The sequence below is a fragment of the Mesoplodon bidens genome, assembly GCF_964165515.1.
Source record: "Mesoplodon bidens genome assembly, chromosome: X".
NCBI lineage: Eukaryota > Metazoa > Chordata > Mammalia > Artiodactyla > Ziphiidae > Mesoplodon > Mesoplodon bidens.
This window is the reverse complement of record NC_138163.1, coordinates 137,641,840-137,668,376: the sequence shown is the minus strand read 5'-3', so window position 1 is coordinate 137,668,376 and position 26,537 is coordinate 137,641,840. Positions and strand designations below refer to the sequence as shown.

At 44.9% G+C, this 26,537-nt stretch overlaps 1 protein-coding gene across 4 annotated transcripts; it reads right to left on the bottom strand.

Moving 5' to 3' along the window:
* Positions 1–26,537, bottom strand: LOC308608425 (patatin-like phospholipase domain-containing protein 4). 4 transcript variants are annotated; one of them, XM_081221460.1, is made up of 7 exons: positions 26,488–26,532; positions 25,164–25,348; positions 22,239–22,333; positions 21,444–21,579; positions 11,249–11,314; positions 1,166–1,346; positions 1–436 (listed from the first exon to the last, which is right to left on the bottom strand). In XM_081221460.1, exons 2-7 carry the CDS (start codon positions 25,341–25,343, stop codon positions 348–350), a joined length of 747 nt encoding a protein of 248 aa, XP_081077586.1. In that variant the 5' UTR covers positions 25,344–25,348; positions 26,488–26,532; the 3' UTR covers positions 1–347. The 4 variants fall into 4 exon arrangements, with proteins under 4 accessions (XP_081077586.1, XP_081077584.1, XP_081077585.1 ...); XM_081221458.1 differs by having other exon boundaries at positions 1,166–1,318; XM_081221459.1 differs by lacking the exon at positions 26,488–26,532 and adding an exon at positions 26,428–26,444 and having other exon boundaries at positions 1,166–1,318.

Genomic DNA, 26,537 nt, shown 5'->3' with positions numbered 1-26,537 from the left:
ATAGGCTTTTAAAAAAGGATTTAATTACAAACCCCCATCAAGAACGGTCTGGGACTTCCCTGGTGGCGCAGTGGTTGGGAGTCCGCCTGCCGATGCAGGGGACGCGGGTTCGTGCCCCGGTCCGGGAGGATCCCACGTGCCGCGGAGCGGCTGGGCCCGTGAGCCATGGCCGCTGGGCCTGTGCGTCCGGAGCCTGTGCTCCGCGGTGGGAGAGGCCACAGCAGTGAGAGGCCCACATACCACAGAAAAAAAAAAAAAAAAAAAAGGTCTGAAATGTGTTTTGCATTGTAAAGTTTTAAGCGTTGTATTCAAACCAACTTTCTTTAAGTAAAAACTTGATGGTGTCATCAAAGCCACGATGATATAGTGATTCCATTATCGTCTCGCTTGGTGGGAAAAGGGCTTGGTGAAACCTCACCAAGTTTGCCATGGACAACTAGGACAGAAAGACAAACGGAAGCTGGAGGATATCACAGTACAGGTAAATGGACATCATCTCTGTAACCTAAGCTTTCTTATCATAGGTGCTACTAGCAATTAAAAAAAAAATCAGGAGGAAGAAAATTAAATTTAAAAATTCACCCCCACCCATACACTGCATGAGGGTTTTTCAGCCTGGGGACCACTGACGTTTTGAGCCAGATGCTTCTTTGTGGTGGGACCGTCCTGTGCACTGCAGGATGCTGAGCAGCGTCCCCGGGCTCCACCCACTAGACGCCAGCACACACCCCAGACGTGATGACCAAAACTGTCTCCAGACCCTGCCAGTGTCTCCTGCGTACAATATCACCTCCTGCTGAGAACTATGCGACGAGATGAAGGGAATCCACATTTTTATGTAAGTTATTCTGTTAGGTCCTAAGTTTTTCTCTGATGTGTTTACCTACTGAATTCCTGCCAGCTTTTAAAACAACTAAATGATCTAATTTAAAAGTGCACTGAAATCCTGCCCAGTAGACTGCCCTGAAAAATAAGTGAAGACATGGAAAATGTTTCACAAATAGACTGTTGATAGTAACAGTCATGTCCATATGCGTGACACGTGTAGATTATTTAAGATATTTATGCGATTTGTACATAAAACTGAGTTGCCAAAGTTCTGGAAGCACGTGGAAAGTTCTCGGAGATGAAGAGGCTTCACTTACCAGTGAACATCATTACTCACCAGTATGTCCTGCTTGGTGATGGTCACATAGAAATCCAGCTGCCCTTTGTCCTGCGGGGAGATGTCCATTCGCCCGCTGAATGGTGAGATGGTCACTGTCCGGCCTACAGGCAGGAGGGGTAGGCTGTCGGTAAAGCCTCCGTCTATCCACTTCTGTGGAAAGCACACCGCTCATCAGCACCTGTCGACAGCATCCCTCCCATGTGAAGAAAATGAGCATGCATTTCCCCAAAAGGACCCTTTCCTCTAACAGTGCATGCCTTGGGAACGCCCTTAACTTACGATTTATCAGGACCCGTCAGATTAGGTTTGTTTTGGAAGCAAAGCAAATCTTTGTATGCATATCATTAACCCATATAATAAGAACCCTGAACGGAATCAGGAAGTCTCTCCAATTGTTTAAAAGCTTTAAGTGGATCATTTCACATAAGAAGTACCTAAATTTTTACTGATGACGGTGCTTGCATAAGAAGCCATGGGTAATTAGGCTGGGGTTCATGATCTAATCAGAATGCAAAGCCAGGTTTACTGTGACACTGAGCAAACCGTCCCCAAAACGGGAGTTTGTGCTGCGTGGCTTGTGGGATCTTAGTTCCCTGACTAGGGATGGAACCTGTGCCCCCTTGCAGTGGAAGCACGGAGTCTTCACCGTTGGACTGCCAGGGAAGTCCCAGGAGGTTCTACTTTTATCCTAAGAACTGGAAATCGGCATTTTCTGTAGCAAACTTAAAAATAAATAGAACCGCCAGAAACCCTTCCATTGCCAAAGCGGTTCCTGAGTATGTAAGGTCTTCAAGCCTTGAAGAATTGGGGAGGAGGGGCGCTGTGTTAAACAGGAACATTACTCAGAAGAGATTCTGTGCTTTCAGACCCAAGCTCAAAGGAAAGGCGTGGACAGAGCAGGTCAGAGAAGCTTCTAGAGGCTTGTGCAGAATGGTACACTGGGAAAGGATTGAAGAAACACAAAGATGATAATACTCCTTACACTGTTTCAAGGCAAAAGAGTCTCCATCGGTCCTTGAGCCCACACGTTAACAGAATCAGCTCTAACGATAAATAAATAAGCACACATGCAACGCTGAAGTTGAAATGCTCCCAGCTGTATCTGAATTGGAAATACCCTGCAGGGGATGTGAAAAGAAAAAGCGGGGGCTGGAAATTGTGGAGAATGCTGCACAAAAGAATCTTTTGTGGAGACAGCAAGAAGGTGGGCTGAGGAGCAAGAAACCAGTTAGAATAAAGCATCCTGGGACTTCCCTGGTGGCGCAGTGGTTAAGAATCCACCTGCCAATACAGGGGACATGGGTTTGATCCCCAGTCCAGGAAGATCCCACATGCCGCGGAGCAACTAAGCCCGTGCGCCACAACTGCTGAGCCCATGTGCCGCAACTACTGAAGCCCACGTGCTGCAACTACTGAAGCCCACGAGCCACAACTACTGAGCCCATGCACCACAACGAAGAGTAGCTCCTGCTCCCCTGAACTAGTGAAAGCCCACGCCCAGCAACGAAGATCCAACACAGCCAAAGATTTAAAAAATAAAAAAATAAAGTAAAGCATCCTTAACTCAGTTAAAACTGTTCATTCCTCTTTTCTAACATGTCTTTTTTTAAACGTCTTTCTTGTTTTGACTTCTAGAGCTGGTTACTAAATGATCAGTACTGCACTGTTTACAAAGGCCTCAGCCAGCCACCAACTCCCCCCAAAGGGAATAAAAGAAAGTAATAAAAGGTGAAAATGTGTTGAAAATTTCTGTTGAGGGAATTGCATTTTGGTGGAGGAGAAAACATAAATAGATTAGATTAAAATGAACCTGACCTAGATTAATTCGCTTATTGTCATTATTTTTAAAAGAACAAAACACATATAATTATGTTTATTATAGAGCACACATGTTTATGTATAATATGTGTATGTGGAAATACGCATACATATATACACATGCACACAACTATACAAACACAGTCTACAAAAGGGAGGTTTGTAGTGAGAAGGCCCCCAGATATCTGGTTCTGTGCCTTATTGACCTGGAGCTTTTTTTCTTCTTCCCTGATTGCTTTGGGTGTAGATACCAATTTCTGGAATAGGATAGTACCTAGAGAGAGAACAAAAAAGACACCTTCCAAAATTGCCTTTCTTATCCTCAGTAGAATATCTCACTAATGATGTAAAAATTCATACAGGTTTCATCAAGGGAAATTAAAACTATGTACCAAGGGTCATATAACTTAACTGAGAACTCACCTGATTTATTCAACTTAAGGAAGAGAAGGTCAGTCTGGCTCATTAAATTGCTAAGTGTTCTAATCTACCATAGGGCTAATGACTGAGGTTCCAGGGAACTGAAGATCTTTTTTTCCAAGTTTTGTTCGCTCTTGTTAGCTTATTCTGATTGGATAAATGACTAGGGAAAACACATAGCTTATCAAATGACTTGATTCGATTTTCAGCGTTACTGACTCCTGTGTCACCATAAGCCCACCAGCTCCGATGTTCTCAATGCAGTGTGCATCTTACTCCTGCTTCATGCTCTCCAGAGCTGTATCACTCCCAACAACCACACACACACACACACACTCGGGCACTCAGATTCTAGCAAAACTTCTGGAAACGACGCCAACAGCAGCCAACATTCCTCCTTGCAAATATACTGCGTGTGGTACAGACGGTTTAAAATTCTGCACTTCATATACTCCTGGCCATGATTCTGACTGTTTGCAACACATTCCTCCAGGTCAGTCCCCCATTCCCACCTCGTGGACAGCACTCCATAAGCTGGGAACTACTGCCCTGAGTCCTAGGATTCCACAGTTTTCCTCATGGGTCTTCCCAGGGTAGTTTTGCCCTGTGTTGGTTAGTTTCAGTACCTAGCACCGTCATCCTCAAAGGAAAGGGAAGGCCCAAATACGTTAAAAAAAAAAAAAAAAAAAAAAAATTCCCGGGCAAAATGTGTTTCAAAAATCAAACTAGCTTCTGTCCCCGCAGTTGCCGTCACTTGTCCTAATACCCTTGATTCCCATCTCTGACCATATTCTAAACGTGCTCCATGGTAAGGTCCACTGCCTAAGCCTAGAGAGTTGTGAAGGCACAACTACTCAGTAGAGAAGAAAACCTCGTGTCCCGTGGTGGGGTAGGGGGTCTAGCGTGACTGTCCTCTGAGGGTGAGAGCACTGGAAACCAGAGCTAATGCACTTATTCTAAAGGGTAATGGCACCTGTCACACCCACGCCCAGCAGGGTATTCATCTGTCAGTACGTGTCAACCCCTGCCTTACACATGACATGTTATGGGTACATGCGAGGCTCACGAATTCCAGCAACTCTTGTTACATAATTAAAGAGGAAACTTTAAAATTCGAGGTGGTCACTTCAGCTGAAAGGGCTTATTTGTTCATCTAGCAAGTGTTTCCACAACACCCAGTGTGCGCCTGGATGTGCATTCCACACTGCGATATGCTCACGATGGAACCGCGATGCAGGGCTGAATTTGCTTTAAGTGTATTTTGCTCAAAAACCAAGTCAACAAAAAATACTTTTGCCAGAAAGACAAATACCATATGATATCACTTACATGTGGAACCTAAAGTGTGACACAAATGAACTTACCTACAAAACAGAAACAGACTCACAGACCTAGAGAACAGACTTGTGGTTACCAGGGGAAAGGAGGGTGGGGGAGGGAGGAATTGGGAGTTTGGGGTTAGCAGATATAAACTAGTATATATAGAATGGATAAACAACAAGGTCCTACTGCAGAGCACAGGGAACTATATTCAATATCCTGTGATAAAGAGTAATGGAAAACAATATGAAAAAGTATGTATCTATGTGTATAACTGAGTCACTCTGCTGTGCAGCAGAAATTAAACACAACATTGTAAATCAACTATACTTCAATAAAATAAATTTTTAAAGTACTTTTTTTGGAAGACTGAATGAGACATTTATATCTATAAATAGGATGGATGAACAAGGTCCTACTGTACAGCACAGGGAACTATATCCAACCTCCTGGGATAAAACAGAATGGAAAAGAATATGAAAAAAGAACGTCTCTGTGTAAAACTGAGTCACTTTGCTGTACAGAAGAGATTGGCACAAGACTGTAAATCAACTTTACTTCAATTAAAAAGAAAAGAAAATATTTGCCAGCCCTGCTGGAAAGCACGCTGGCAAAAGGGGTGGAGCTGGTCCATTCACTCCACACTCACTGTTCTTCCTCACACACTGTAAGACACAGCAGAAGCAGGGAAGACCAGAACTGTTTCTGCAGGGCTGAGGGGAAGTGAAGGAGGTTTGAAAAAAAAATTTTAGTTACAAACATACCTTGTTTGCTGTCATGATATAGAGAACAAACAGTCACACCTACACAAGGTTCTTGGGCATGACTCAAAACAGAGTGGGGAGGGGAGGGGGAGGGGGAGGGGGGAGAGGGAGAGAGGAAGGGTGAAGGGTGAGGGGGGAAAGAAGGGGGAGGAGAGGAGGAAGGGGGAGGAGAGGAGGAAGGGGGAGAGGGAGGAAGGGGAGAGGGAGGAAGGGGAAGAGGGAGGAAAGGAGAGGGGGAAGAGGGAGGGGAAGAGGGAGGGAGGGGAAGAGGGAGGAAGGGGAGGGGGGAAGGGGAGAGGGAGGAAGGGGAGGGGTGAGAGGGTGGAAGGGGGAGGGGGAGAGGGACAAGGGGGAGGGATGAAGGGGGAGGGGGCAGAGGGAATAAGGGGGAGGAGGAGAAGGGAGAGGGAGAAAGGGGGAGGGGGAGAGGGAGGAAGGAGGGAGTGGGAGAGGGAGGAAGGGGGAGGGGAGAGGGAGGGGTAAGAGGGAGGAAGGGGGAGGGGTGAAAGGGAGGAAGGGGGAGAGAGGAAGGGTGAAGGGTGAGGGGGGAGAGGGTGGGTGGGAGAGGGAAGGGTAAGAGGGAGGAAGAGGGGGAGGGGAAGAGGGAGGAGAGGAGGAGGGGAGAGGGAGGGAGGAGGAGGGGTGAGAGGAGAGGGAGGAAGGGGAGGGGTGAGAGGGTGAAAGTGGGAGGGGGAGAGGGAAAAAGGGGGAGAGGGAGGAAGGGGGAGGGATGAAGGGGGGAGGGGGAGAAGGGAGAGGGAGTGTGTTCATGTCAAATAGATACCCACCCCCCAGGACACAGGTCAGAATCTACCATGTGGGATGAAGAAACACAGGAGGGGACAAGAGACATAGGAGATTTTTTAATGAAAGGGTGACAGGTTAAAATAAATAAAATTTTAAAAATTAAAAACTGCCTGAGAAAACCTGCAGTACTGACTTGTACTAAATAATGATTTTGGGTAAATTGCCGACTTAATTTTTGGATTTCTGAAGGTTGCTCAAAAATGGTGATTCTACGTACCCAACTTTCAGGAAACTCTAGCAGTTGAAATTCTACAAGTGCTATTTATTAATAGAAGATGTTCCCTGGAAAACTAACCTATTTTTTCAAAAATCAAATAGACATGCAGAATTTAAAAAGCCAATGAAAAATAAGAGCTTCTATTTCAGCATAGCTGTAAATTGATAACCAGAGTTCCATCAAGCCAAATCTAGCTGGTCGCCCAGCTATGACAGTGATTGAGCTATGTATCCTCGTGACATGTCTAAATCATGAAGAAATACAAGCCAAAGGACTGTAATAATAATTGTATACAAATACATAGTAACAGTATTCTACAATTCTCCTTCCCACAGATATGCCAATAATGAAAAGATTAATAATTCATAACCCATGCAAAAGGCTCAATGACTAGAATACAATGATAAATATTCTCTATACAATACACTGTTAAAATATTACTTGAAATCTAACCCAGAGCAAAAACCAAACCTATAGCTCTTCTTGTGATCTGCATCACAGTTCCACAGATTAAAATATCAAAATAACAATAAAATAGTCACTTGCCAACACTAATGCCATGTCTTAAAATGAAACAAAAAAAACAAACAAAAAAACACTGATCAGGGATCTCCCTGGTGGTCCAGTGGGTAAGACTCCGAGCTCCCAGTGCAGGGTGCCCGGGTTTGATCCCTGGTCGGGGAACTAGATCCCTCATGCCGCAACTAAGAGTTTGCATGCTGCAACTAAAAAGATCCCGCGTGCTGCAACTAAGACCCAGCAAAGCCTAAATAAATAAATAAATAAATATTAAAAAAACAAAAACAAAAACTGATCAGTTAAGAGCTCCTCTTGAAAATCCTTATTCTTGTTCCACACTGATGACCAGAACCTGTGAAAACGTGCTCTGAAAGTAGGCACATTCCCACAGCTTATTCACTCACTGGAAAGAGGCCATGTACACTGAAGGAAAATCCACTGGTAAAAATGATAAGACTGAACTTCAATTTATTTCCATTTATTCAATTGTTAATGAATATCAAGTATAAGTAGGGTGCTAAAAACAGTCTCCTAAGATAAAGCCAGAGAAAGTGACAAAAACTCTTTAAAAAATTAGGAAAACCAGGAACTTCCCTGGTGGGAAGAATCCGCCTGCCAATGCAGGGGACATAGGTTCGAGCCCTGGTCCAGGAAGATCCCACATGCTGTGGAGCAACAAAGCCCGTGCGGCACAACTACTGAGCCAGCCCACCACAACTAATGAAGCCCACATGCCTAGACCCCGTGCTCTGCATCAAGAGAAGCCACTGCAATGAGAAGCCCGCGCACCGCAATAAAGAGTAGCGCCCCTCTCGGCAAGTAGAGAAAGCCCGCCCGCGGCAACGAAGACCCAACACGGCCAAAAATAAATAAATAAAATTTAAAAATTAATTAATTAATTTTAAAAATTCAAAAAATAAAAAATTAGGAAAACCAAGCCGTTTTCCAAGATGTTGTACCACTTCGAACAACTGGTAGACAGTTTAGGAAGTATTTATGCTGTTATTTACTGTGGCTTAAGTCAATTTTAAGTCTTATGAAGGTATGAAACTTCTACGTGATTAATAAAAGATTTTTTTCAATAAAAATATCAGGTCCACAAATAAGTATCAGTGAAACCCAGTATGTTCCATAGCTAAGTGACACCGGACGTGGAGATGAGTGGTCAGCGGGTTGGACAGGAGCTGCATGCAGAAGCAGCTCAGGACACCTGTTGGTCTGCCTCAAACCCAAGCGATGCTGAGCTCTCTCTGCCCCCCTGCTGCTGCAACCGCCATCGCTGCAGAAAAACCACCAAGGCCAACCAGCAAATCAAAACCTGACCCCCACAAAAGCATCAAAGCCCAGAACAGGAGAAAGCGTGACACAAAGTTTTATGGAGTTAGGAAAAGCTCACACCCACAGCAAAACACTGCATTTAAAGCAAAGTTCGCATTTCCCTGAAAATGGAGCGATTCTCCAGACTAACCTGGTCTACAAAGCGTATTCAGCTGAGGGAAGGGAGGGGGCTGACAGAGTCCATAGCAAGCACACAAGGGCACTGGCAAGTCGCCACTGTGTGGCTGTAACACGAAGCAAGGTCTCCGAGGAGCACACTGTCAATCATTGTGTGAACGGGGGCCCCTCTTCCTGGGCTTCATTAAACACCCAAGGTAAACCGAACGCTTTCTGGAGACATTAGGTTCTATTCAACAAGTAATTATGACGTGCCAACTGTGCACAGATGTCAGTCATCAGCAAGGCCTGTCCCGCCTCCCAAGGTCCCTTTTTTCTCACACCTCCAGGTGCTGCATTCCCTGTTTAATTGAGGCTGCCCTTTCATGTTCCCATCTAAGTATTCAATCACATAGCAGGAAATTCAACTGAGAACATTTCACCCTTTAACTATTCCTAGGCTTCCTGTCATACACCTGGAGCAGTGGGGATGGGGAGGGACAGAAATAAAATAAGGGAGATGTTTTTTTAAAGGAATGACCAAGGCAAAGTAAAGCAAGAGGCACAGCACAGATGCAAACATTAGAAATCATCCTGAGAAAGTGACCCCCTTACTAAGCCTGGTGACCTCAGTGAAGTGAAAATGTTTTTACAACTCAATTTCCTCATCTGTAAAATATGGGAGTAATAATCCCTACAGCACATGGGAGTGGACTCTAATGCATCCAAGAGAAAGCAATAAATACAGAAGTTTTACTTTTCCTGGTAAAAGAAATACAGAAGGTGGCCTGGTAAGGTCCCCCTCCTCAAGTTACTCAGGGCCCAGGTCTTTGCATCTCATTATTTGTCTCTGTCTAGGGTGTGATCTGTGACCTCATGATCCAGAACAGATGCCAGAGCTCTGGTCATCACATCTAAGTCCCAGGCAGCAGGAAGGAAAGAAAGGTACACAACCTCCCTTCCTGTAAGTCCCACAGTAATTCGGCCTACCTCTCACTGCCAGCACATAAGGGGGTGGCCACACCTAGCTGCAAGGGAAGCTGGAGAATGTGGCCTTTTATCTACATGGTAACAGGCCCAGAAAAAAATTGGGTTTCTGTTACTAAGGAAGAAGAGGACAGTGTATGTTGGAAGAAACTAGGAGCCATTACCACCCGCATCTCCTTCATAATACAGTTATTACTAATTAAACACGGGAAATGTTCAGCATAGTCTTAGAATATACTAGGCTTCTGGGACTCAGCTCTCTTCTAGCCTTGATTCCATCCCTCCTTTTCCCCCCCATCTCCTTTCCATCACCTTCCTTACTATACCTACATCCCACGTTCTCAGTCACCACCTCTTAATTTATCCATCGCAACAGCAATTCTGTTGATTCTTGGATTCTGAATCCCCTTTTCATGATCGTACACAATCTCATGAAACACCTGAGCATTTTGCATATTTTTTCTACCATTTAGCCATTTCTGTCATGATTATATATTATCAAGCAATAGCGTGAAGTAAAATCATTACATTTCAGATCATAAAATTAAAGGTCATAATCATAATGTAAAGTTGATTTTGATAGCATCTGTATTCGAAATTTATATGTAAACATAAATGTTGATTTTTTTTACGGCTCTAAGAGAAAATACTGCTTAACTGACCTTAAAATCATTATGTAAAGGGGGATACCTCTCAAATCTTCAAATGACAGCAAAGATCATACTCCTTGGTACCTGAGTATCTGCTAGCTCTGAGGGGCAGTATCCGAAATAGGAAAAAAAAACCCAAAACAACAACAAAAAAAACACCTGGGTTTCCATGAGCTTATGTTTATTTTATGCTGCTTTAAAAAATTCAATGTATATTATGTTTCTACTTGGTCACAGAGAGGGTTTTAGCCTACAACATGTAAGCCCATCACTGCAAATAACATACTGTATGCATATAGGTAATAAACAGAGTCCAAGTGGGACCTGATGGTCCACTCTGAGGCTGTCCATCTACATGGCCTCATCCAGTGACTCAGCCTTACCCTCCTCATCTGCCCGTTTGAGACAACCGTCCCAGGGCAGACTGCTTTGGGCCAAGGATCCTATGAGAAGCACAGAAAAGGGCGGGAATGACCAGGAAAACTCAGAGAAAGAAAATCACAAGGCCTGACAAGGTCAGAACACAGACAGATCCCCAATCACATCAGCTAACAGATTTGCAAAAGTCAATTCCTTGGTTGTAAGATCATGCATTCACTGAGCACAGGCCCTGTGCTGGGCCTTCAAAGTGAAAGAATGAGTGACAGCTATTAAACACTTTTCCTGTGCACATTTATGAATGAATACGTACGTATCATGTATATATAAGACAAATGGCATTAATCATCCATGAATATGTGCCTGATCTTGAGTAGGTGTTAAAGAGACAGTGTATTTGATGACAAAAAGTATGTATCTCTGGTGTGGGTTAAATAGATACTGTATTTGGTTCTGAGATGCATATCTCCGGTTTATGTATTAAATAGCTACTGTGTTTGATCACACAACTTTTAACTCTGGTGTGTGGTGAATAGATATTGTGTCTGGTTATCGGTGTGTGTGTGCAAGTGTGCAGGTGATAGGGCACCACAGCACCTGCACTTGATTTTTTTTTGTTTTTTTCTGCTAAATAGAAACAAAACTATGGGGAAACAAGTCATACAAATGGAGTTGGAGCCACCAGAATAATAATACAATCGGATCTTTCGAAGGAAACGTATGAACACGGGATTTACTGATCATTTGTCAGCTGTAAGCATCTTACCTGTCCTTTGTATTCCACTGGTTTTAGTCCTGCGTAAATGGGCAGAAAGCTGCTGGCTAACAGGACCTAGACGGATAAAGAAACAGCTTGTGAAAGGAGGCATTAACATTCTTACGATACATTTCATGTCACCTACTATGATATTAAAATTGTTTAAACGTACAAAAATTTACTACAGGGCTTCCCTGGTGGCGCAGTGGTTGGGAGTCCGCCTGCCGATGCAGGGGACGCGGGTTCGTGCCCCGGTCCGGGAGGATCCCGCATGCCGTGGAGCGGCTGGGTCCGTGAGCCATGGTCGCTGAGCCTGCGCGTCCGGAGCCTGTGCTCCGCAGCGGGAGAGACCACAACAGTGAGAGGCCCACGTACCGTAAAAAAAAAAAAAAAAAAAAAAAAAAAATTTACTACAACAATAAAATAAGTTCCATGTATTTCAAGTACACAGTGGGACACCCTTAAATAGAAGATAACATTTATTGATATCAGAAAAGACCTTAAAGAGATATGCACAATTCATTGTTCTCCAACTCCATCCACTTCACCCGAGTAATACTGGCACTTAAATTGTAGACAGCCAAGTCATTACACAATTAAAGTCCAGATAAGTCTAAATTCCTGAGTGTGTACAGGTTGCAAGTAAGTTATTTACGACGTTCTATCCTACACTGTAAGAATTATTTGAAAGTTTCACTCTATCTTCCAGAGAAGCAAACCCCTCTGGTTATTACAGCTCAGGGGATGTTTTCATTTATGTCACCAGGATGTAGCACATTTCATGGGCTAGTTACATGGCCTGGATGTTAATGAGACACTGGCAGGGAGGGGCACCAATTACACTTTCTCTTCCATTTAAAAAGTCGAAAAAGATTGCCATTTAAAATATTGCCATTTCTTCCCGCAGAAGAAGCTGAGCTCTGGGAGCTTTTCTGACATATACAAGTTTTATTCTGCAATGCAGTTTTCAAATCGCTAGTGTTCTATTTGGAAAGATACAGTATTAGATATGGAATACTTAAGCTCCAATCCTTCAATTGATAATTGAAGACTCCATGGCTGTTTGTTGTCAGAGAGTTCACAAGATTTTTTTTCCAAGTAGATATTATTCAGAACTGGATTATGATCGCCAAAATGATTTGTACATCATCCACTTAGAACTCTTTAGAGATCAGAGGGCATTTCCCCCAAAGAAAGAATGCTTTAAGTATGATTTGTGAGGTCCGCTCTCAAAACCCAGCAATCCCACTACTGGGCATATACCCAGAGAAAACCATAATTTAAAAAGACACATGCACCCCAGTGTTCACTGCAGCACTATTTACAAGAGCTAGAACATGGAAGCAACCTAAATGTCCATCAACGGAGGAATGAATAAAGAAGATGGGGTACATATATACAATGGAATATTACTCAGCCATAAACAGGAATGAAACTGGGTCATTTGTAGAGACGTGGATGGACCTAGAGACTGTCATACCGACTGAAGTCAGTCAGAAAGAGAAAGACAAATACTGTATATTAATGCATCTATGTGGAATCTAGAAAAATGGTATAGGTGATCTTATCTGCAAAACAGAATCAGAGACAGAGATGTAGAGAACAAACCTATGGATACCAAGGGGGGAAAGGGGGCGGGAATGGGATGAACTGGGAGATTGGGATGGACATATATACACTATTGATACTATGTATAAAATAGATAACTAATGAGAACCTACTGTATAGCTCAGGGAACTCTACTCAGTGCTCTGTGGTGACCTAAATGGGAAGGAGATCCAAGAAAGAGGGGATATACGTGTATGTATAGCTGAGTCACTTTGCTGTACAGTAGAAACTAACAACATTGTAAAGCAATTATACTCCAATAAAAGTTTTTAAAAAATAGCTGATTTATTCTGAATGAAGTGCAAGTAAATGAGAGACCCAGTCACCAGCATAACGTGATTTCTATAGGACACTCCTCTGTGGGCAGCGACCTGACACAACTGTATTGCGACACCGCTGGGACTTGGCACAGACTTTCTTATGCGATGGCTCCTCGTGACCAAAGATCCCACAGACGGGAAAAGGTGTGCATCTCCTTCACAGCCGGATGCTACTGATACCTGCAGGTACCCCCCCCCTTCTCCATAGTAGGAATGAAGACCCTCCGTAGTGGGGAAACAGCATCCTCCCATGCTGCTGGTGTACGTGAGCGCCAGAGCATCAGTCCTGGGTGCAAGCGCGGCCTCAGCCACAGGCCCCTGACAGCTGGCCCGAGCAGCGTGGTGGGGCTTCAGATTGGAGTAGAAGGAATCTCAATGGTGTCAAAGCACAACAAAGGGACTCTAGCAGGAGACAGGAAGGGATCATGCCAGGTGCTACTGCACATTTCTGCTGTGCCAGGCTGATGCTGGGTGCCAGAATCAGCTACGCAACATCTGGGCCCCGTGTGGAGTGAAAATGCAGGTATTCGAACTTTAAGGTGTGGAGAGCAAAGCATTAAGCCATGGTGTGATGACACCCTTGCACAAGATTTCTCGGCCTTCTAAGAAAGGTCAATGCAAATGAGCTCCCCACTTAGGCATTCACTTCAAAATCTCAGCTTTCGGCGTGGGGCCCCCATGACGTTACCCACACCCTCTCCACAAAGACGCCAAGCAGGAGTGAGCATCCCCTCCGGTGATTTGTGGAAGATCACATCCATCCGTGGGGCCAACAGGATAGAAACCAAGCCTCTTCAGGCCCAACCTCGTCAGCCCCCTGGTAGCCCCGACCTGGGCAGCTGAGCATTTTTCAGAGCAAGGCTGTTCACAGTTATGGTCACTGCCTTCACCCTAACCTGGCCCTATCATCAGTTGGCTACTCCTTTAAAAAATTAATTACAGACCCTAGGTACCTTCTGCAAGCACAATGCAGCTATTTAATGAAGTTATTCAGCAAAAATGCAACACTGCACCATAGCGATAACCGAAACAATTTGTGGATAGCACACATATTGGGAAATTACAGTACTTAGACGCCTTTAAACAGCCAAACACACTCTATAACTGTAATGACTTACTTCACTATAACAAGCAGAAATGTGGCCTGCCAAAAAAAAAAAAAAGAAAAAAAAAATCACTACCCTTAGAAACAGAATTATGTGGGTTTTTTACCTCCCGTGTGTCAAATTATAATGTGAAGTTCACAAGTTAATGCTTAGAACTCTTTTTGAGCTGTTTAGATGCAAAATGCTATCCAATTACTTTGATACATATAGTAACAGTAAGAATCCTCTGAACTGATAGGAAAAGTGCAGTGAACTGGAAAATACCCATCATTCCCCCCAAAATCAGTGTATTTGTTCTGTCATAGTTTATATGGGCTAGTGATTTGTATATCAAACTATGGTTAGTGGAAAAATTAGCTTTTGATAGTTAGGAACTAAGCGGCTTGTCTTAATTCGATGTCAGCTTACTGCCATTTTACTGCAAGCAAACAGGATTTTCTAAGGCTGGGGACAGTTCACGAAATATGTACTATTAGGCCTCAACATGCTTTTACTGTCTTACCTCACTGGTGTTCCAGTGAAATTTTTCTCACCAACAAATATCGATACATCTAGGGCAGTGGTTCTCAAGCTGGGGGGCCGGGGGTCTGAGCCCCCTGGGGACATTTAGCCATGTCTGCAGACTGTTTTGGTTGAGGACACCGATACAGAAGGCAGGGACCTAGTTAGTGTTCCTGCCCTGTCACTTAGCCCAGCACTTTAAGAATTACATGTATGTTAAACCATTGATTTGGTTTCTGTTTCCTTCTCACCAAATACACAAGGATAAAAATAAAAGTCAGCGACTTCCTGTAGCAACTGTATAAAGCATGGCCAAGTGTGTATTCAATACACGTTCAGACTAGCTCTTTTCATTTTACATGTTATAGAAAAGGGGTGTTTAGAAAGTTACGTGGCCTGGCTTCCTTAGAGAATAAATTGTCAACCAGTTTCATTTACGCCTAAAGTTGACTGTGGAGTTTAATGAGAATCTGGCTGTGTATTCAGAACCTGCTGGTGTAGTTGAAATTCAAAGACAGATTCAAATTTGTCTCACCCAGTCTTCAAGATAATGACCAATCTTAAATTCAGTCCTTATTTCACCTTCACAGGGCTAAACGTGAGAAGGTCTTGCTGTAAGAACATATGCTCACGGTGTGCAAGGAAATTCAGGACATCCTGGCGATGGAGACAGGGTTCCTCTTCCCAAGAGGGCCACCATTCTGCAGGAACAGCTTGCTGGGTGTATGTGTGCCAAAGAGCATTCATGGATGTCAAAAGAGCATTTCAGAGCACACACGCGGGGCGTCAGTTTTAAACACAAATTTGATGCTTTGTACCAATTCAGACAAGCGCCAGAACACTAGCCCTCCCCCTCCGTGGCACGGTTGATTTCAAAGTCATTCCTGCTGAGCTGTGGAGGTGGCGTACGACTGTCTTTTAAATAAAGGGTTTACTTCCCTAAGTATGCGTTGCGGGAGGTTAATATTGAAATATGTTTGGATTTCCTGATTGCAAGTTTCCTTCTGAAGAAGGATAGCCCAGAATTAAATCTGGAGCTTAAAATGAGTGAGTTGAGGTGCAAGATGTATACATTGGGACATTCAGGGCACAATATGTAAATGGGCCCACAAATCAAGGAGTTGCTAAGGAGCCATGACGAGTATTTGCCTCTGTGCCTGGGCCTCCTGGCTGATGCTCCCCAGGGCTGGAATCAGCGCTCTACGGTATGGGGTTACGGGGCAATGTGGGGCTTAGCCCTGGCCCCATGGCTCTGCAGGGCACTGCCCTAGTGGGACGTCTCTGCAGTGCCCTGTGCTGGCGGGGGTCCTGGCACTCGGGGGCCTCTGGTGGAAGGGAGCTGCCCTGATGATCTCTGAAGGGCCTGTGTCCATGGTCTTCGACTACATATAGGTCCTGGCTTCTGTCTAGACGGCCAACTCATCGAACCTCCTTATCACAAGGTTATCTGGCCAGATGGCCACACCCTTCCTGACAGGCTCTCTTATTCTCTTCAGTATGCATAGGCTGAGAAGGTTCCAAATCTTTAAGTTCTGCTTTGCTTCTGAGGAACAATTCCATCTTTAAGTATTTCTCTCTTCTTGCGTTTTACTCTAAGTAGCCAAGAGAAACCAGGCTGCTCCTTCAACACTTTGCTTAGAAATCACCTCATCAAATATCCAGTGTCATCACTTGCAAGTTCTACCATCCCCAGATCACGAGGACATGAACATAATCCTGCTATTCTTGGTCAATGTATAACACGGGTGACCTTTCCTCCACTGTCTGATAACATTTCCTCGCTTCCGTCTGAGACCTCATCACTATGACCTTTACTACCCAGGTCTCTCTAAGAAGACGGAGGCTCTCTCTATGGTTTGTTTTTTTTTCTTTCCGAGTCGTCACCAGAATCACCGACGGCAACGCAGGCTTTTTCTAACAGGCACCTCTCAACTCATTGAGCCCCTGCCCGTTACTCAGCTCCAAAGCCGCTTCCACACTTTTAGGTATTTGTTACAGCAGCATCCTCACCTGTCAGTGCCAAGTTCCTGTCTCAGTCTGCTCAGGCTGCTACAACAAAATACCACAGACTGGGTGCCTTAGAAAGGACACAAGTTTATCTTCTCACAGTTCTGGAATCTCAGAAGTCCAAGATCAAGGGGCTGGTAGATTCAGTGTCTACTGAGAACCCACTTCTATGTCCTCACATGGTAGAAGGGGTGAGGGAGCTCTCCGGGGTCTCTTTTACAAGGGCACTAATCCCATTCATGAGGGCTCCAGCCTCATGACCTCATCATGACCTAATCAGTCATGACCCTCATGACCGACAGACCCCTGCCTCCAAATACCATCATATTGGGGGTTAGGATTTCAACACAGGAATTTGGGGGGGACACAAACATTCAGACCATAGCACTGAATGAAATCACCATGGACATAAGATCCCAAATACTATGGAAATCCAATCCCAAATAAAATGAGTCTTTGGACCACATAATTGGTCCAAAGAGGTTCTCAGAAAATAATCAACTATCATTGCAACTATCAGATGAAAGAATAATTTTTTCATGCCACCAAAAGTGAAGTTAATATAATTTTAAGTATGAATCATCACACAAGCACATTGGTGAACGTACACCAGGTCAATGGTTGAAGAGGTGTAAAAATCAGATGCCTAAAGGCAGCAAAAACTTGGTCGTAATCCATTTCCCGAGATTTTATAGATGTAGGTGAGCATGTTGCTCATGAACAAAGATAAGGGGTAAAAGAAGAAAATGTTTAAGAAAGGGTGAAGCCTACCCAGCCTGCAAAAAGAAAGCTGGGACCTTAAAATTTCATGACAGACTTACACAGGGATGCTGACCAGTGATGTGTGTGGCTTATTATCTTATTTGTTCATTATTTACTAAATATTGACTGTAATTAACAAGCTTATAGGACTTGACTATTTCAAGCACACTTTTACATGATTTTTTCAATTTACTCGCCATGGTAACACTGATTAGCTTTCATCTCCATTTCACAGTTGAGAAAACTGAGGCTCAAACGTAATTAGCCTCAGAGGACGCTATCAGGGAATGACAGACCTAAACAGGAACACTGGGAGATGCAAAAAAAACAAGTGATAATCCAAGACAGTGTAACAAGACAGAGACACACGGACACCCATGCATACACTTTGAGATACAGCTTTCTAGTTTGATTTTCAGGTACACAGACAGCCTATCTGTAATAAAAGGCAGCAGTCGGCTGGTGGATAATGAAGAGCTTGGCATCAAAAAGAAAATCTAGTAATTAAGAGAATAAACGAGGCATTGATTAAAAATCACCAATATTTAGTACTCGCCCACATTCCTGTCCTGGCTAGCAATTGATTTAATCTCCGTCTGTCACCTACAGACTTCCCAGATCATAGACATTAAACCCAAGGTTGAGGGATCAGAGCCAGGCAAGCAAAGCTCCCAGGAGACGCCAGTTACAAACTGTGGGCTGCTTCTCCTTCTTGGCTTCTGGAACTCAGCGCCCTCCGGTCTCTAGCTAAGGACGTGGGGGAGTAGCCGGCGCCTTTCTTCTCTCCCCTGACACTGAATGAGGCGGTCAGAACCACCACCCCAGACAGCGGTCTCCCACTGGCCTCTTTCTTCAGAACACAGCATGTCACTGCCCAGCGTGTGTGTGTGTTGGGGGGAGGGGGAGATATTTTATTTTCCCTTCGTATTCTTCTCCCTCCCTCCTGCAGTCTTCACCAGTCTTACTCATGCTCATGAGTATTCCAGGCATACATTTCATACATTTTTATAGCCACCATCTGCTGTCAAGGAATCATCTATCCTTCCTTTGAGTTTCTGCAAAAGGTTAGAGCATTCTACTGAACATTTAAACTGCTTCTCGTATAACCTAGGATACATGTTAATTATTCAATGATTCTCCTTACAAGGTGTTATACGTTTGTGCCAACTAGTTCTCTTCTGTTCAATGAACTCAAGTAATGACACCAGTTCTCTGAGTAGTTATTATCCAAAACAAAGCAAATCAAAAAAGTCCTGTTTGCGGGCTTCCCTGGGGGCGCAGTGGTTGAGAGTCCACCTGCCGATGCAGGGGACATGGGTTCGGGCCCTGGTCTGGGAAGATCCCACATGCCGCGAAGCGGCTGGGCCCGTGAGCCATGGCCGCTGAGCCTGCGCATCCGGAGCCTGTGCTCCGCAACGGGAGAGGCCACAACAGGGAGAGGCCCGCGTACCGCAAAAAAAAAAAAAAAAAAAAAAAAAAAGTCCTGTTTGCTTACTGCAGTAGTTTGCTATGGCTGCTATAACAAGTTACCACAAATTGAAAGGCTAAAACCACACAAATAAATGTATGAGCACGGGCCCGGATCCACCTGGGCAAAACAAATCCAGGTGTTGGCAGGGCTGCGTTCCTTCCTGCGGGCTTGAGGGGAGACTTGGTTTCCTGCTCATTCAGATACTGGTAGCATTCAGTTCCACTGGCTGTAGGACTGAGGTCCCTCCGCCTCACGGGCTGTCGAGGGGAGCACCCCTAGTGCCCTCCTCATACAAAGGCTCCTGAGTCTCAGAACCAGCAAACGTCTCCATTTTTAAGGACACGTGTGATTAAATTAGTTTGGGTCGGCCCAGATAACCCGGGATCACCTCCCCCATCAAGACCCTCATCTTCACCCCATCTATACAATCCCTTTTGCCATGGGAGACGCCGTATTCACAGGTCCTGGGGATTACAGCGTGGACATCTTTGGGGATGTTATTCAGCTCACGACACTCCCACATGAAAGGAATTAGGAGGGTGATTTTATCTCGCGTTGGGAGAGGGGGGCATGGCTACCAAGCAGAATGTTAGAGGCCTGGACTGTGGTCCCAGCTGGGCCACTAACGAGCTCAATTACATTTGGCCAGATCATTGAACATGAAGGATCCAGCTTCTTCATTCTTTTAATAGATGCCATCTTAGTTCATTGATTTATTCATTCCCATTCACTCATGGAGCACAGGTTGATGGAGATGACACTGTGCCAGGCGCTGGGAATACAGCAGTGGACAGAACACAGCAGTCCCTGGACCCTCCTACCCACCCCCCCACCCCGAGCTTACACTCTCGTGAAGGAAGATAGACAAAAACTAAGTAAACAGAGCAGTAAAATTCGTATGAGGAACAGTGGTAAGTAAATCAGGGCGGGATATAGGAAACATCAGGGGCTCGGCCACTGTAGATACAGTAGCCACGGACAGACTCAAGGAGAAGGTAGTAACTGTGGGTAGAATTCCCCTCTTGTTTCATGATAGGATGATAGTCTTTTGCTCCCAACCTTGTTCTCTTACCAAAAAGAAGAGGTATTCTAACCACTGCAAGCCTGATATATCTGCGTTGGCATTGACAATTTGTGACAATTCAGGCATGGATTATCAGCTTCTCCCTTTCTATTTTTTTAAGTCTACACAAGAGTATAATAATATTATAGAAAAATATTTTTCTAAGATGGAATGACTATTAATGTATAAGTGAGAGACGGGAGTGAAAATATGCTAATCTCTTAAGTCACAAAGTAATTTTACTTGTCAGCTCAACATTTCATTAGGTATTTCAAATCATATCATTCAAACATAAAATTCGAACAGTGAGTTTTGATAGTAAAAATTAATGCATTTATCATCTCATTCAGGTGGAACTTGTAGCTCTCTCAATCTATTGCCTGCTGCTGTATCCAAACACACGTCCTCTGTATCACCTGAAGCTTGCTACGATTCCCACAAGAGGAAGAAGAAGAAAACAGCCTGGCTTTTCTAAGAGAAGTGCACCCTTTCAAATTTAAAATATTTAATGTATTACCTTAGCAATGCACTGTTATTTGCAAATCAGCTGACCTATCCCAGAGGCAATGATTTCCCAAACAACTTTCACATGCGTTTGGACAGAAAGGCATCAACGCAAAATGGAAGGAAGGAAAGGGAACATTAGAGTGAAAAGGTAAGAGACCTGGATTCCCACTGGCAATCAGTACACCCTGGGGTGGGTCACGCAAAACCTTTCCACCCGTTTCTTCTCTTAAAAAAGCGACAAAAGGACAGTAATCTCACCTGATTTACAGGGCTGTAGAAGGACCGAATACGGTAGTGCTAAGACAAACTCTTACACAAACTGCAGAAGTATTATCTACATCAACGTAAGGAAAGGTTCTTGCTACTCAAGTTTAATCGCAGGATAAACGTGAGCACACGGAACATCACAAGAAAAAAACACTGAGCTGGGCTTCCCTGGTGGCGCAGTGGTTGAGAGTCCGCCTGCCGATGCGGGGGACGCGCGGGTTCGTGCCCCGGTCCGGGAGGATCCCACATGCCGCGGAGCGGCTGGGCCCGAGAGCCGTGGCCGCTGGGCCTGCGCGACCGGGGCCTGCGCGACCGGAGCCTGTGCTCCGCAACGGGAGAGGGCACAACAGTGAGAGTCCCGCGTACAGCAAAAACAAAACAAAAAAACACTGAGCTACTCCGGAGGCCTCTGGGAGCCTCGGAGGGATACTAGCGGATGCATCCGTCAGACGCATGATTTCTGGAGCGTGTACCATCTATCAGGCGTGGTATGCAATGCTGGATCTAAAGAACGCGGGCGCGCTCACTGTTGGGGCAAGTACGTATATCAGCACTTGCTCATTTCCCCCAACAAGGAAAGCGGCCATGTTACCTTAACGAGGTCCTCCCGGCAGGGAAAACTGGAGACTAAGTAGTTTTCTCTGGTCTTGGTGTTGGTGATGGAGACGTGCAGGCGGTTGTGAGCCAGCTCGTGCGCGTTGGGAGGGAGAATCGCCTCCACTCCGCTCCTGAAGAAGAAAAAGGGACCCGCGTGTCGGGCTGCGCCCCACGGGCCTGCAAGCCTTGTAGCTGCCCAGACTGGAGACCCGAGAAAGAGCCCGGAGACAGTGACAGCGACACCTATGGCTTACTGGATGGGGGAATCTTACATGTCCAAAGCAAAAGAGTCCTGGAGAGACACCCCATCGCGTTCGGCAGCCGGCAGCCAGGACAAGCAGCCATCTTGGCTAGCCGGGGGCGAAGGACGCCACCATTTATATGGGGAATGGATGGCAGGTGGGCTCGTCTGTTACCATAGAAACTAACAGCTCACAGCCCGTCAGCTTAACACCCATCGTGGAGGGCAGGTATCTCCCTTTAATAAACTACCAGGTGGAGCCGCTCTGGCCCAGGATTAGCTGGGGCAGGAGGGAAGCCCGTTTGTGAGAGTAGTGGGTGCAGATGAAGCAAGGACTGGTCGAGCAGGGGATGTACAGAGAGCAAGCGCACAGCCATCTTGAGTGGCTTGGCCACGCACTGCACGATTCACCTTTAATTACGGACCGCCTTGTAAATGTTTCAGGAGAGAGAATGCTGACTGAGCTTGCTACAAGGTATCCAGAGCATCCTCTGTCTTCACAGGCTTCGGGGTGGGGGGGGCGGTAGGGGAAATGTACTCTATATGTACCTCAATCGGGCCATGAAATCATAGCCGGGTGTCATGGCCCCAAAAGTCTGCCTTCGGATTTCTTCGGCAAAACTGTAGGTAAACTCGTTACATTCCTGAAAAAGAAAATTAATAGGTGACCCTATGTTTTGTCAAAAACATTACGATTCTGGTTCCAGAACCCTGTGCCTATCACACAAGGCACCTGGACTGTATAAAGCCAATCCCAGATGTCGGATGCTTCACAGGCACGCATCCCCACGAGGCCTGCTCCTCACCCACCATTCCTGGTCCCCAGGCAAGCTATATGGTCTGCCAATTGCAATATGTTTTTCTTTTTCTTTTTATTTTTAAACCACCTCACGTGGCTCTTTGCCCACCTGTGGAAAATCCTTGACGGCTGGGTTCTAATTGTAACTGAGCACATTTCTCTACAGGCTTCTCCAATATAATTAAATTCCTCACCCACCCCAATCCTGTGGCCTCGAGAACATTCGGACTGCAGCTCTACAACAGTGCTGAGGATTCACACCACCGCCACCAACAGAGAAGGGACTTGCGATGATGACTCTACCGGATCAGAGTCCTTGGAGATTAGCCTGGGGCACTGGTCTTTCATAAAAGTCCCCCCAGTCGGGGCTAACAGGCGGCAAAAAAAAAAAAAAAAACCGCTGTAGACTTCTAGGTGAGAAATGGGGGTGCCCCGCCCGGTGTATGCTCTTTCTACTAAGCCACACTGCACACCCAGCTTATTTTCTTGTGTTATTTTTGGTTACACACACACACACACACATACACGCACGGCCACTGGAAACCTATTAAGGAATGCACTTATCTTTGAGTTAGCCCCCCGCTGTGTCTAACACCATGCCTGGCAAATTCTGAGGGCTGAGGAAAGGCTGGCTGCGCTGAGCTTTTAACATATCAAAGTCTAAATCTGCCTGCCACCTAAAATACACCAGCGTTAGGTGCTGCTCTTAATTGTACGTGCACCGGCTTGGAACTGGATTCATTACTCACATCTCTGTCACAACACCACGAAGCTGGAAGAACTTATATATCTATCAACAGGGAGAACTGAGCTAACAGGGACTTGAGTAGGTAGAAAACAGTTTCCTAAGAAAGCTCAAAGCCATCCTTCAAGGGGTAGATTTCAAATGCTCAAGAGAAAAGAAATAAAATAACCTCAAGGCAAATGGCTGAAAACTGATTTTGAGAAAGGAGAAACGAGGATGCCCTAGGTGAATCCAGAGATCATTTTCCACCTGCCAGCGTGAGCGCCCGATAAAGAGTTACCCCTAAGGTCTGACCAACACAATGAGACAATACGACTCGATCTCCAATTTATCGAAAATGTAAATAAGAACAGGTAATCAGACTGATATCAAGTCACAAATTCAGGTAAAGGATTCAATGTCTGAACGTCACAGAATTTCAATGAAGGGGCTATATGATCACAGTATTTCCAAATCAGTCTAATTCTAAATCACACTTAATATATTTTGAAATCTGCTGAGGATTCGAAACCAAATCCACCCAAATCCAAAGCTTGGGATTTGCTCCCACCTGAAGGAAAGACTGCACTGAACAGGAGTAAACAACCCCTTAGTAGCCCCCTGCTTCAGAAAGGAAATAAAAAGCTGGGAGGGACTAGCTTGCAATTCAAAGCACATGAGTCTGCTACTTTGGGGGGAGTTTGCACACTTCATGTATACTTTCCCTGATTTCAGGTTCTCATCCTGTACAATCTCTAAAATTTTCCATCACTTTTCTAGTATATAAAAAAGAAAAAGAGCAGTGGATTTCTGAATAACTGGTCTAAAGTCCAGTTTCTCTTCCATAAGCAGCTCATCAGAGATTTGAAAACAAGATTTCTGATGTTTAAAATGTTGTGGATTTCAACATTTAAATGTAACAAACTCATCCTTGGGCAAGGAAATGTTAATCATTATTTGATTACTATTCCAAGCTGCTAGAGAATGTAAGTAATTAACAAATAGAATATTCTCCACCTGCAGAAGCTAGTTCTCACAGAGAATGCATTGATGGCTGTCTAGAAGCAGAAAACAGACTTTAAAAACATAGATTACATTAAATGAAATACTTAATGCTTATTTTTATTACTTCTAGATAAACTGCTTGGAATTCAGGGTTTCTTCTTACTGTGGAATGAAAAACAAATTAAATTCCAATATCATTCCTCTTAAAAGAGATTACAGGGACTTCCCTGGTGGCACAGTGGTTGAGAATCCGCCTGCCAATGCAGGGGACACAGGTTCGATCCCTGTTCTGGGAGGATCCCACGTGCTGCGGAGCAACTAAGCCCGTGCGCCACAACTACTAAGCCCGTGTGCTGCAACGACTGAAGCCGGCGTGCCTAGAGCCCGTGCTCTGCAACAAGAGAAGCCACAGCAATGAGAAGCCCTCGCACCACTACAAAGAGTAGCCCCTGCTCGCTGCAACTAGAGAAAGCCCGCGTACAGCAATGAAGACCCAATGCAGCCAAAAATAAATAAAAATTTTTAAAAAAAGAGATTACAGGCCAACATTTTAGTTTATATGCCTGTCTGTAAATAGGAGCAAGCAAAGACTTATCAGCTACATGTTCAAGGCCTTGAGAACAGGCTCTGTGCTCTTCTCATGATCAGTTAATGGAGAAATATCCTTTGCTTGAAAGAAACAAAGCTGGAATCTTAAGACTAAATAAACACTCAAGAGTAAAAGAAGGGATTTTATTTCCTTGTCTTGTTGTCACTCAAAATAATAATCTTTTCCAAATGGAGAGAAGAGATCCCGAATGATTAAATTTTAGAAGAAGTCAACCTTTTCTGTTTCCCAGGCAAAGGATTATCTCTCTGCATTAACTTAGTATATAGTTAACAATCATCTTCGTTGTTTGGGCGTAATTTCTGGATGAGAAACACAGCCTAGTTACTACTTAATTACCTCTATTTTTTGTGGCGCTGTTAGCAGGACAGAAGCAACCAAGGATCCCGCAGAAGCCCCGGCAAAGGCCTTGACATTCTTCAGGAGCTTTTTGCCGTGTTTGCAAAGTGCGGATGCTGCCCCCAAGTGGTAAATGCCCAGAAACCCACACGCTGCAAACGACAAGTTGATGTGCTTCATTCTAGCTGTGAAATTGGTGACACAAAACCCAAAAATGCCCGTTAAGTTGGTATAGTTTGTTCCACACGCTGTGTACTCTTATGCTAGTCATCATTCCAAGGCTTTTATATACAGAATTCTCTGTTCTAAGCATAATCTTTTCAATTAAAGTCTAATTAAACACCCAAATCTTTCAAGGAAACTTTTCCCTCTCTCACCTTGACCCACTACAATCATATTAATTAAAAAAAAATTACAACAGTCTATATTTGTTCAGTACATAGACTATGCAACCTACTTTTTAATTACTTGGTAAAGACCAAATGGTTAAATTCCCATTGGCAAGGCATTTGGTCCTTTTTTCTTGACCTTTTGATACTTTTGGGGGTGTGGGGTATTGGTAAAATCATTAGAGACGGTAGCAAACTTCAAATGAAAGACACATTGGCTCTTTGCGAGTGCATCAGTGAGTTTAAAACCTATGTCTTGGCTCCCCACCGTTTCCATCGTGAGCATCCGTTTTTTGTTGCTGTTTTGTTTTTTTAACCTGATGCTCTCAATTATTCAATAATGCAATACTCAATTATTCAACGATGCAGTGTATTTCATAGCCAAGTTTCTCAAGACAAACTGAGGTCATGACTGGTGAGGGCAACTGGAGGTTCAAAGAAATGACATCTGCATCACCTGATACTTGCAACAAATCTAACAATGAAACTATATTTCATGAAACTTCAGGGGAAACGATTTCACCACGTGTATAAAACAGTGCCCCCCCCAACTGCTCCCCCTGGATGCCCTCAGGGGTTTCTCGGGGGTCCCGGGACTTTCAGATTAGGCACTTGGCCCCGGCCTGGAATTTAGGAACCGGAAACCCTCGTTCTGATGCGCAGAGCCAGGCCCTGTGCGAAAGGAGGCTCAATGGCTGCAGCCGAGCCCCGGTTTGGGTTTAATTTCTTCAGATTGGAGAGGAGAGAAGGGGATGGGTCTCCAGGGGGGCAGACCCAGCGTACGCAGGCCCAGTGTCCCCCCACCCTGTGGTCTGGGGATGGCGGGACGAGGGTCGCTGCTGCAACACCCCCCGGGGATGCCTACGCGGACCCACTTGCCCGGGAGCCACCTCCGGGGGGCCGGAACCTGCCACCCGCCCCGCGCTCCACCCTACCAACGCAGGCCTGAGGCACTTCCGTGTAGAACTCCGTCCTCCCCGCGCCA

What these genes read in the sequence shown, in the direction of transcription:
- LOC308608425 (XM_081221458.1), bottom strand. Translation starts at nt 25,343, where the DNA reads ATGAAGCACATCAACTTGTCGTTTGCAGCGTGTGGGTTTCTGGGCATT. An exon ending in GATTTCATGGCCCGATTGAG is followed by an intron (nt 21,580 to 22,238) that starts GTACATATAGAG and finishes TTTCTTCTTCAG; the next exon opens with GAGCGGAGTGGAGGCGATTC. An exon ending in GCCGGGAGGACCTCGTTAAG is followed by an intron (nt 11,315 to 21,443) that starts GTAACATGGCCG and finishes TTATCCGTCTAG; the next exon opens with GTCCTGTTAGCCAGCAGCTT.